This window comes from Carassius gibelio, chromosome B7, assembly GCF_023724105.1.
Source record: "Carassius gibelio isolate Cgi1373 ecotype wild population from Czech Republic chromosome B7, carGib1.2-hapl.c, whole genome shotgun sequence".
NCBI lineage: Eukaryota > Metazoa > Chordata > Actinopteri > Cypriniformes > Cyprinidae > Carassius > Carassius gibelio.
Window position 1 is genome coordinate 9,254,774 of NC_068402.1, and position 12,163 is coordinate 9,266,936.

The 12,163-nt window shown below is 34.7% G+C and overlaps 1 protein-coding gene across 3 annotated transcripts in view; it reads right to left on the minus strand.

Annotated features, from left to right (window-relative positions):
- Positions 1-12,163, minus strand: part of LOC127961633 (cell migration-inducing and hyaluronan-binding protein) — a 119,004-nt gene that overhangs the window by 37,708 nt on the left and 69,133 nt on the right. For all 3 annotated transcript variants that reach the window (XM_052560837.1, XM_052560836.1, XM_052560838.1), the window contains 3 exons: positions 11,538-11,659; positions 10,714-10,861; positions 8,636-8,827 (listed from right to left, as the gene is read on the minus strand). In XM_052560837.1, coding sequence (XP_052416797.1) covers positions 8,636-8,827; positions 10,714-10,861; positions 11,538-11,659 — 462 coding nt within the window. The remainder of the gene's footprint in view (positions 1-8,635; positions 8,828-10,713; positions 10,862-11,537; positions 11,660-12,163) is intronic.

Below are 12,163 nucleotides of genomic sequence, written 5' to 3' on the forward strand. Positions count from 1 at the left end.
TCCAAAATATTATTATTTGCTCAAATTGCACAGAAATGTTTCAAATCAGCAATTATAATAAAAATAAATCTTATTTGCAAAATAGCAATCAAGCATTTTAGAAATGCAAATCAGCATATTAGAATATTAGAATGATTTCTGAAGGATCCTGTGTATGTGTTAGTGTTTGGCGTGTGTGCATGTATCTATACAGAAAGCATCAACAATAACAACATATATATATATATATATATATATATATATATATATATATATATATATATATATATATATATATATATATATATATATATATAAAATTATATTGTGTGTGTGTAATGTGTATACAGATACACATACATTAGGCATTAAAGCAACAGCATAATATTGCATGATATAAATGGCGAGCATCAATCCTTTTTCATTCACTCACTTTTCTTTTATTGTTGATGTTTTTCTATATAGATACATGCATGCATTTATTACCGTACATCCAATGGCACCAGACATGTCAAAGTAAGCATGTACTGATAAAATGCACAGCTTGAACGCACTATACCTTAAGTCACTTTAGATAAAGCATCAGCCAAATGCATTCATACTATATGTATACATCCATTCAATGTGTGCGTTTTCATCTGACAGATGTTTACTCAAAATATGACAATTAAAATAGAAGATGCTTTCCAGATGATCCAAGTCTCTATGCATTAGACAACTATGCATGACGCAGATGAAGACCTTACTGACATAAATATATTCCCATTACACAGTTATGCATGTCGCATTATGACTTGGCAATGAAACAACAAATGTCAGCATTTCCAAAAGGCAATGCACTCAGCTAACTGTCATAGTTTAGACAATGTGATAAACAATCGTTCAAGTGAATCATTGGGCGTATACCTGCACAGAACCCCAGAGCAGCTTCTGCAATGACAGGAATAGACATTATTGGGGTTTAATAAACCAGTGACTGGTGGCATGAGTCACTCTGCTGAAGGAGCGAATAAATGACTTAAAATAGATCCATCCTGTCTGCTGAACGGAGAGCTGTCACCAATAATTTTGAGGAGGCTTGAGATGAGGAATCAACAAATGAACAGCTGGAAATGCTTTTAATGATGTTGAAACAGTTGTTTTGGAGAAAGAGAGAAAGCGAGAGATGAGAGGCTAAAAGAGACAAATAAAAAGAGTGTGAAGTTTAGAAAACAACCACAAAGTCTTACTAACTAGCACAGAACAAGAGTTTTCCTGCATACACAAGCATGTATCTCAGAAAAACCTGCTCCCATTAGGTGGCATGTTCATATGACGGACAGTTTTTCAGATTCAATCATTCATTAGTGACACCAAGTGACGTTGTTGTACAGCAACTGAGATCAGCAAACTGGCAGTACAGACAGAAAACTGTCACACAATATGATGACAAACAATAACTAGACTTTTCTGGAAGAGAGTGTGTGGTGCTTTTCTGTTCAAAAGGCATCTTTGGTGGCTGTCAACATAATGCAATAAAGCAGTAACACTGATTACATGGATATTAGCATTTAAGATAAAGATAACTTTGTTCAGCTTCCCAAAAGAACCCAGCGTTACATGATCAGTGGATGCGGTTTGTTTTTCTTTCGCAAGTGTGTTGTTAATATTAATAATAATAATGTATTTCTTTGTTTGTTTGAATAAATTGCATTGAAATCTGTCATACCTATAATGTATAAATAGGCTTATATAAAATGCATATATAAAAAATAAATATTACAAGGAATAAATAAAACCTAAAGAAGTCGGTGACTAATCAGATAGAGTTAAAAATTATAAATGGCCTTTGACCTTTGACAGGTAAAATAAGGTAATTATTCTTGTGAAAATTGGAATGGAATGGAATTTTTTTTTTCTCAGATGTAAGTGGATGAAGTTTTAGCTTCAGTGATTAAGTTCAATTTAATAAAATTTTGTGCTATAATTCTTTGATGACTTTGACAACTCTTGGCATTTAAAAATAGATAAGCTATCTTATACTATCACACAATTAAAATAATAATAATTATAATTAGATTGCTTGATCTTCAATTGTGTCCACTTTTAAGTATTTAGTTGCTTTGATATGCAAAGGATCTGCAAAGAAAGACATAAAGCACTCGCCTTTGTTCCCAGGCATTCTGTGCTTGATTGAAATGGAAAGGTGGATGAATTATTCAGAACATAAAAAACATACATTTAAAAAGCCACACACAGTCTAGTTCAACAGAAAGAAAACGGGACAGAGCTGACATTAGAAATAAAGAGACAGTGTCTGAAAAGAGAAACCGTCTTGCTATTACTTAACAGGTGCAATTGTGCTGATGTCCCACAACATTATGTATGGAAAGAGGAAAAGTCTCTTTGGAAAATCCTCAATGAGAAAGTAAAATATTAAAGCAAAACTGCTTATTAAAATATGGCAATGACATGCAAAGAAACCAAGTTGGCTAATTCCTCAACAGCATGCTTTACCATATAATATAGGCTTCTACTATATATTTTGTTTAATATAGTAGGCTAGTTGGGGATTGAAACTTATTTTTTTTCTGCAGAAATAGGTGTTATGAGGAATCACACCCTTCTTAGGCTCTCTAAACAGCAAAAAACAACCTGAGCGCAGACTGTTCATATTATCCATTAGGAAAACTTTGCTGACTTGCTGATATGTTTTGAAAAGTATGCTTTGGAATGTTTTGGAAAAATGTTGAAGCTATTGGGAGGTGTTCTTATTGCTACAAATGCTGTGTTTCATTCAAAGTCTGAGAAAAATTATGTGGAATATTCTGGTCTCATATTCAAAAAAAAAAAAAAAAAAACATTCCATTGCACAAACGTTTAATAAATTGGAATATAGCATTTGCTTTAGAGATGTTTGTATATCAACAACATCATCCCTTGGTTTGTATTACAGAAACATTCTAAATTAGAATCTTTTTAGTAACCATGGTGATTTCAGTTAAAATGCCAATTAGAACACTGAACTTTTCATATTTTGAAGATGGCACTCTTCTGTAATGGCTTTCGCAGACAAATTGCAAAGGATCAACAATGCAGCTAACATTTGTTTTGTGTAAAAGAAAAGATCAGAAATGATTTACTGTCCCTGCTGGGTTTTTTATTTTATTTTAGTTTTTATCATGGTCAGGTCTCTATTCAAGCTTTTGGTCACACTGTTTTCCTTCAATAAGCACAGGTTGGTTTTTATTTATTTTTGGAACTGATTGAGTGTAGTCCTCATTGATCTGAGCTCATGCACCTCAGTTAACATTGCCAAAACTATCCACAGATAATGCCCTTTCCACTCAGAAACTGAGGTGCATACGCTCAGAGCAATGAGGACCACATAATCTGTTCCAAAAAGAAATACAAAACCTGTGCTAATTAAAAGAAGGCATGTTGACAATTCAAGACTTTGTGATAATTTAGCATAATGAGGGATTTACAAGGAATCTTTAAAAGGCTGGTAATTTTTGACAAGGAACACCAATTTAGGTCAAATATTTTCAGCACACAGCGCCAGAGTTAAAGGTGATTTCTCTTTTTCTCTCTGTTAAAATATATCCAGAATGGCCCTTTTCCAAGTTGAATGAAACACGGCAGTCCAGCGGAAGTTATCAAAATGGCAAATGTCGCTAACAGTGTCATTAAACAATTACAGACAACGTGGAACCTTCATACACTTTATGCAGACATTTGTAATGATTTTCAGAGCAAAACATCATAAGTGAATCTTGATTCTGTCTGGTTTAATTTTCCGCCTGGCATGCATCAGTAAAAACACTGGAGAAAAAAGGCGGATTGTTTGAGGTAGAGTTGAGCGCTGGAGTGATGGGATCTGTCAGCAGTCCTAAGTCACTGCACAAATAATAAGGGCAAATTGTTAAAAGAATGTGAAAGTACATTGTGTCCTTTCTGTGTGCAGAACGCTTGCGAGACTGTTCAAACCACAACATCTTCAGAGAGAGCAATTATCTGTGAGATTTGGAAGTTGACTGCAGACGTGCTTATTTTGCATAATTATTTAACTGAAATATGATTAATTCAAATCCTATTGCTTGTAGTAATGCAACGCAGCAACAAAGTATTAATCCTTTCTGTCGTGTGGTCCATTAAAAATATTTAAACCATTAAAATGTAAATTAAACTGAGAAGAAAACATGCATAAGGCTTGTTTTAGAGAGCATATCCTGAATGAAGTTTATTTTTCCTACCTTATTTCCAGATTTGAAATTGTAGTAGATACTAAGAATTGAATCTTGAATTTATCTTGAATTATGTTAATGTTTCCTAACCCAAAGCGGTTTTTTCATGTTTAGAGGCACAGTTCACCCAAAAATGAAAATGTGCTCACCCTCAGGCCATCCAAAATGTAGATGAATTTATTCTTCATCAGATTTGGAGAACTGTAGCATTTCGTCACTTGCTCACCAATGGATCCTCTGCAGTGAATGGGTGCCGTCAGAATGAGAGTCCAAACAGCTGATAAAAACATCCCAATAATCCACACCACTCCAGTCCATCAGTTAACATCTTGATAAGACAAAATCTGCATGTTTTTCATTCTGACGGCACCCATTCACTGAAGAGGATCCATTGCTGAGCAAGTGAAGTAATGCTACATTTCTCCAAATCTGTTCTGATGAAGAAATTGTTTTACATCTTAGATGGCCTGAGAGTGAGTAAATATTCAGCAAGTTTTCATTAGTTAAAGTATAAACCTTATAAAAAAAAAAAAAAAAAAAAAAAAAAATATATATATATATATATATATATATATATATATATATATATATATATAAAAACAGACAACACACACACACACACATATATATATATATATATATATATATATATATATATATATATATATATACATTAGTTCCAAAAACTAGATCGAAAGACAACCTGAGACAACCAGTGAGAAGTCTAAAAATGCAACAAATGCATGCACAAGACTGCAAATCCAGTGGCTTTGTGTCAATATGCTTCTTCTAAATCCCTTATGAAATCCATACCTGCCTTAATTCAACCCAACAGCTGCATCAGCAAACAGAAAAGTGTCCTTTATGTGTATGGAATTCAGATTTAAATAAGCCGCTCTTTATCCAGAGATACACCATTTGCAAATAACTGAAGCAGCGAGTTTAAAGAGATTTGTAAAACGTCTTGTCCAAGTTTGTCCTCTATTGCTGAGTGGATTCAAATTTCTACAGACCTCACAATAAGCAGAGTGTACTACAGTTATCAAAACAGTGGATTTTACCATGGTAGATATGAATTAGCCAATGCACTGTATGCATACATAAGTAATATTTATAATAAGCCTAAACTATCACAATAAAATGTGGCTGTTTTTATCCTTAACTTAAAATAAAGCATTTTCTGAGGAATCTGGTTGAAGACAGATGTTTAATGCAGCATAACATCACAGCTAATGATCTAAAAGTGAACTTTAGATCTAACTTGCAAATAATTAATGACTACAATGGGTATCTTTTTTTTAGAAATGGAAACATAAATTGGAAAATTGGACATTTCTAAACATTTCAACACCTACCTGTACTGATCTTTTTAAATAACCACAAATTAACCTTGATTAAGGCATTTTTGGATGTCTTCATGCCTTCAAATAACCAAAAAAATAATAATAATAATAATTTTATGGACCTATCTAAATGAATCTGTTTTACTTCATTTAAACATATTACTTATGATATTCTAACCATCGTTCAGTTTTACAGTGCACCTGAGAAGCAACATTTCCGCCATTGTTTCAAAACAGAAAGTAGTCCTTCAATACCAGAAGTAAGTGAGCCAAATGTGACTCTGTCAGGGGAAAAACTCCCTAGACAGCAGGTTTGATGAGCAAGAGACCTTAGGAAGAACCAAGACTCTGCTTCAGAAAGAAAAGCATCTCTCCTCTCAGCAGAGAGTAAATCCTGCAGTCACTGCTTCTCTGCTTTGACCGAGAGAAGGTTTGCTAGCACATATCTCTGTGTTGGGTACAATAAAGCAAGTTAATAGGAGAAAAAACTAGAGAATGTGATTGCTATCGTTTTGGCTCTTGCTTTGAGAACTAGGATGCTCATTTTAGCAAAATGGAAAAAATGGCACAAAGCCCAGAAACATCTTAGATCACACCATTCTATAGCAAATTGAGCAACTTAACAAGAGGAGCAATTGTTAAAGAAATGAACAAGACAGCGGCTACAACCCTGACAGAAGCACAGAGCATATTGGAAGAAAAGAGAGAAGCTATCCCAACTTTACCCATTGTTCCAACACTTTAAAAGAGATCTGGTCAAGAGCGGCTAAAGAAGTGACTTCTGGGAGAGGCTGACATTAAGACAAACCTGAAGTTTGCTACATGACATCTGACAAAACCGACAATCTTTTGCAGTCTGATGACACTAACTCTAAACATTTTGGTCTGAGAGTGAAGTACTATATTTAGTGCAAAGCAAACCGCCCACGAAACACCATTCTGAACCAACCAGCATCATGGTCAGCAACCAGAGAAATGCTTTCAGGGCAAAATCATCCTTCAGCAGCACAATAACCTATGCTCGGCTTCAAAACATAAACTGGAGCTGAATGACTGCTTACTGCCTACAGAAACAATCTAAAACTGTCATATTCATAGACAGTTTTGTTTTAGTTTTTTTTTGAAGGAAAGTAATGCTTTTATTTAGCAAGGATGCATTAAATTGAATAAAAGTGAAATTAAAGACATTTATAATGTTACAAAAAATTATATTCCTGAATAAAAATCCTTATGGAAAAATGTTTCTCAGTTTCCACAAAAATATGAAGCAATGAAACAATTGATAACAATCAGAAATGTTTCTCAAGCAGCACATCAGCATATTAGAATGATTTCTGAAGAATCATGTGACTGAAGACTGGAGTAATGATGCTGAAAATTCAGCGCTGCATCACAGGAATTGAATTTTTAATGTATTCTTCTCATTTTAAGTCTTACCCACCATTATATTTTTATTCTATATATATATATAGTTTCAGGTTTAGTAAAAAGCTCAATCAACAGCATTTGTGTCATAATGTTAAATAGTTTAGACTCACACCTAAAAATGTACCTCCTTTTTTATATTTTATTATTACAGCAACTAAGTTGCTAAATTGAACATGCATATTGTTTACTGTTTTTTAAAGACAACTAAAACCAGAAAAGTTAAAGTGTCAGATTTACTAACAGTGCCAACGCAAAAAAATTTTGCCATTAAAAAAAACTACTGTCAGGATTTACTAAAGACATGCAAAGAATAATTACAGAGGGAAAAGCGTGAACAGTTATTTTTAGGCTGACCTTGTTGCATATGAATTTGTTGAAATTTCCCTTTCAGATGCAAAATTCATTGGAGGACAGTATTTAATACAAGGTGATTCACCAAGATTTGATGTAGTCAACTGACTGGTATTTATGCCAATATTTGACATGCTTCCATGTAGATAGGAGATCTTGAAGATATTTTGAAACAGAGCCTATTAAATAGTTTGACAAAAGGTTAGTATTCTGGAAAGGCCCAGCTAGACTTCACAGACTTCAATCCAATTGAATTTGTGGTATGACTTGCTGAAATTGCAGTCCACTGATGCGCTACATCTAATTTGGAGAAAATTATTTTAGCATTAAAATCAGGAGGTGTAGCAGGAAAAAATTCAAAGGAATTCAACAGAGGAAATGCTTTCCGTCAGCCATTGTTGAGTTAAATTCCTGAATATAATTAAACCAAAGGAAGATAAACACAGGTCAGCTTTAAACAGAATGAAAAGTCACACACACACACACACTTCAGCCTCAAAGTTCTCTAGAACAGTCATCTTTGCTTTTAAATGCAATATGCTTTTCCTGAATCTGATGTAAGTTATTCCAAACCCCGGGAGAATGAGGATGAAGGGATTTCTACAAGGCGTATATTTAAAATTCGAACACTTTTGCGCCTGTGAGGAAGTGTTTTTCTAACTGCTGGGACTCTACATTTTCTCTGATGCAAAATTTCATCTAATGCCTCCAATCACCTAGTTTCAGTGAATTGTCATGATGAAATCCTGTTGACAGCACTGAAGTGACACAGACAAAGACGGCAATCAGCTCGCTGTTATTTCAGCCATACTTTACATTAGTGAATTACGACATCAACTCGCATAATTTCAAGTTTATATATCACAATTGTGAGGAAAAAGGTAATAATTATCAAAAAAGTCAAACTTACAATTTTATTATTATTATTATTATTATTGTTATTATTATTTTTCACCCTGTGGTAGAAACTAGTATCCATAAATTGAAAGCAAACTTTTCAGTACACATTTCCTTTTCTGATTCACAGTTCTGTCTAATAATTCACAATCAGAACTGTTAAACAGAAACAGTAAATTAATGAAGAGATTGGAAGCTCGATGTACTCAGATGCTGGTGTTCTGAGCACTGTCAAAATAAATGTCACACTTCCAACACATTGGCCAAATAGAAAAACGTATCGGCCGATTTAAAAAATCCCAAATGTCAAGTGATATATCAGCCGACATTCACACATTCGATGCAGTACATGGACCTAAAATTCAGCATTGCTTTACACTTTTAGTGAGGAGTTTTAAAGCTATAACTGACCTTCCACTTTGATCTGGTTCCTCGTGCAGGAAGGACAAGGCAAGATGCTGAACTCCTCAGCCTGGTGCATGGAGTAATCTGTGCTGGCCACCACAATCCTGTCGCCGAATGTCCAACCCTGGGGTTCATCCGCGAGCTCCAGAATACTGCAGTTCGACAAGGTATCTATAGAGATGGAGGCCTGTGGACGCACTGTTGAAAGACACAATGCAAAAATATTTAGCATGCACATATGGTCAATAGCTGTCATGCCCTATAAAAAGATTTATGTGCATTGTTAGTCTAATCTGATCTAAGAGCCATTAAAAATGCATAAAACGTGTGCATGAGCTACATTTAATCTCATATTGTATTTTATACATGACCAGTCAAAAATTGACAGAAACGTTTGATCTAGTTTGTAATTAAATGATTGATAGATGATCCCCTTAAACCAATTTTACTCATAAATCAAATCGGGAAAGACATTTAATGAAAGTAAAATCCCTGAGACATACAAGGTTACATGATGACACGGTCGTATTTTACATGTCAACGTTACTGGGAACTTTATTCTTACTTTAAGGCATTTGGCAGGTGCTTTTATCCAAAGCATCTTGCAGTACATTAAAGCAATACTTTTCATATGTGTTTCTCAAGAATCAAACTCATGTTCTTAGAGTTACTAGGGCATCTTTTATGTATTTGTATCCCCTAAAAGAAAAACTGAACACATTAAATCTGAAGTAATGAATTTTGAAAGTATTATTAATCATACTTTTTATCATGCATTCCTTGTTAAGCATGAGAAAATACATCAAAAAAGTTCACATAATGGCCACAATCTGTCATAATGTGACAAGAATTTTTCAAAATGTCTTTCAAAGCAAAGGCAAACCAGATGGTGAAACTTTCAAGCTATGGCAGCATGTTACACGAATGGCATATTATCAACTAGCCTGGGCAGAATTCTTTAGACAGACAGTGGTTTGGATTAACAGAAACCAATTTTAACCAAAAAACAAGATGTTCTGATCCATTTTGTGGAAATATTTGGCTGAACAATCCAATACTTTGGGAATTTCAGTGACCTCTGAGTTCTCTTAAAATCATTGACAGGAGGAGCGCAAAATGTGTCACTTAGAGGATGTGGACCTGCAATCTTTGAGAGCAGTCTAACTTTGATTGACAATAAAGTGTCCGTTTTGGTGCACTCATGCTCTCCAGATTATGTTTAGCGGGAATAAAAATCAATGTGGAAAGTAGAACTGGTAGTATATTTCCGAAGCTTTCTCATCCATTTTGGTCTAAATATAGGCCGCAAAGTGCACACTTTATTCGACAGGTGGAAGAGCCCAAATTGTTTGTAAACAGCTGACATTTAGCAGAAATTGTCCGAGATGCCAGAGACGAGCCGTTGAAGTGGAACTTATCACAAATCACTTCTAAAGGACGTTTTGACCAATTTGTTACTTTTGACTGAAATTACTTCACAAATTCCACATCGACGTCTTAAAGAAAACATCAAATGTCATGCACAGACCATATAATTCACGGTCTGATGTGTTTATGAGCAAGAGCAGGACATTTAAGAAAATAAAGGATGGGATGGGGCAGGCCAGGATGGGACTTTATCAATCAAAAAGGAAAGAAATGCCAAAACAATAAAAATCTTATCCCAAAAAAATAAAACAAAATAAAATAAGTGCCCAAACCTAATTTAAGGATCAACGGCTAAGAAAATTTGATGGATCTATAAATACAGAAGATTTCCATCGACCTCATATCGCTGTTTGCAGCTGGAATGGTGTGAACCTCGCTAATGAGTGATGAAAGTCTCAAGTACAAGCAACTGTCAAGCATGGATTCATTCATTAACTTTTGCGATTGGATTAATTTGATTTGATCTGTACAGGGATATTTTCATCCATCCTACCCACATTTTTGGCTTTTGGTTTATCCATTGAAAAATTCGGTGCATTATACCTAAAATATCCAATTGTGTTCTCCTGAACAGAGTTATAAAGGTTTGGAGTGTCATGAGTAACTGATAGGAAAGAGTTTCTCCGGAAGCCAAAAGCAGACTGCTTCAAACATACCGAGTTTGCCGCACAGGAAACGCACATGGTAGTTGTGGCAAATCCCATCCACCTGCTCTTTGTTGAGGCACACAAAGCCATAGTTTCTGTCAAACTTGGAGAAGACTTCTCCTGTCATGTTGGCAGGGATGCCGTCAAGAGTTTCAGCCTGAAGGCAAAGGAAGACATTTATAAATACAGTGAAAGTCATTCTCTCACATACACTACTGTTTAAAAGTTTGGGTCACTAAGATTCTTTTTGTTTTCAAGAATATAATTCTTTTATTTGACAAAGAAGCATTGAAATTATTAAAAGTAACAGGACTTTTATAATTATACAAAATATTAGTATTTTAAATAAATACTGTTCTTTTTGTTAAATCAAGGAATCCTTAAGAATCCTAAAAATATTCATAAAAATATGATGCAATGAGTTACAACACTGACAATAATAAGAAATGTTTCTTGAGCAGCAAATCAGCATTTTAGAATGATCATGTAACACTGAAAACTGGAGCAATGATGCTGAAAATACAGCTTTGATCACAGGAATAAATTATGTTTTAAAACATATTCAAATAGAAAATCATTATTTTAATTTGTGTAAAAAAAAATATATATATAAGCATTTAATAATTTAGTTAAGTACACTCTCAGAAGAAAGGTAAAAAGCTATTATATGAGCTGTACCCTAAGGTTAAAAAAAGATAAATCATACATCTTTGTACCTTATTTACCCATAAAAGGTGCATATTAGTAGCTTTTGAAAAGGTACCACCCTAGTAACTGTTTTGTGCCTTTTTTCAAAGAGTGTGTACGTAGTACCTTAGTATTCGTTTGTTTACCTCAATATCTAGAGGGTTACTGCACAGACGCTCTGGAAAAGCTTTGTGGAGGTCAGTCAGTTTCTCCCAGTCACCTGACCCCCTCTCGTCGTCGCGGTCAAACCATTCAGTCCATTCGGCCTCTAAAAAACCACACAAACAGACACACCGATCAAAGAGCTGCCACCCCTCCAGCGCTGCCCCACAGACAGGCTCTCTGTAGATATATTAGTCTCATTTACATCTTTAATCTTCCTGTTTTGCAATTCTGCCTGTCAAAGCCTATTTATGCAGAGATAATTGCAGTTCACCCTCCATGTTTTGCCGTCTGCATTGCCAGACCTACAGGGAATTCAGCCTACATTTGTTACATTGCATTCAAATCAAACCAAAAAAAAAAAAAAAAAAAGACAACTCTGCCATGCAATCGAGAAGATGTTCGTCCTTCACTCTCCGCTGCAATCAGGGCACAAATCTCAAGTGTTCTTGCAGTTCGGGGGGATACTTGAAAATGATTAGGAGCTATAACAAATTAAAACGAGCCCTTCAATGCAAAAGAGCTCTCAGAAGCCACTTCAAGAGTGTAGAGGGAAATTTACTGTGTATGTGAACATGCGGGAAGTGAACTGTTGTCATACTGTGGTGTT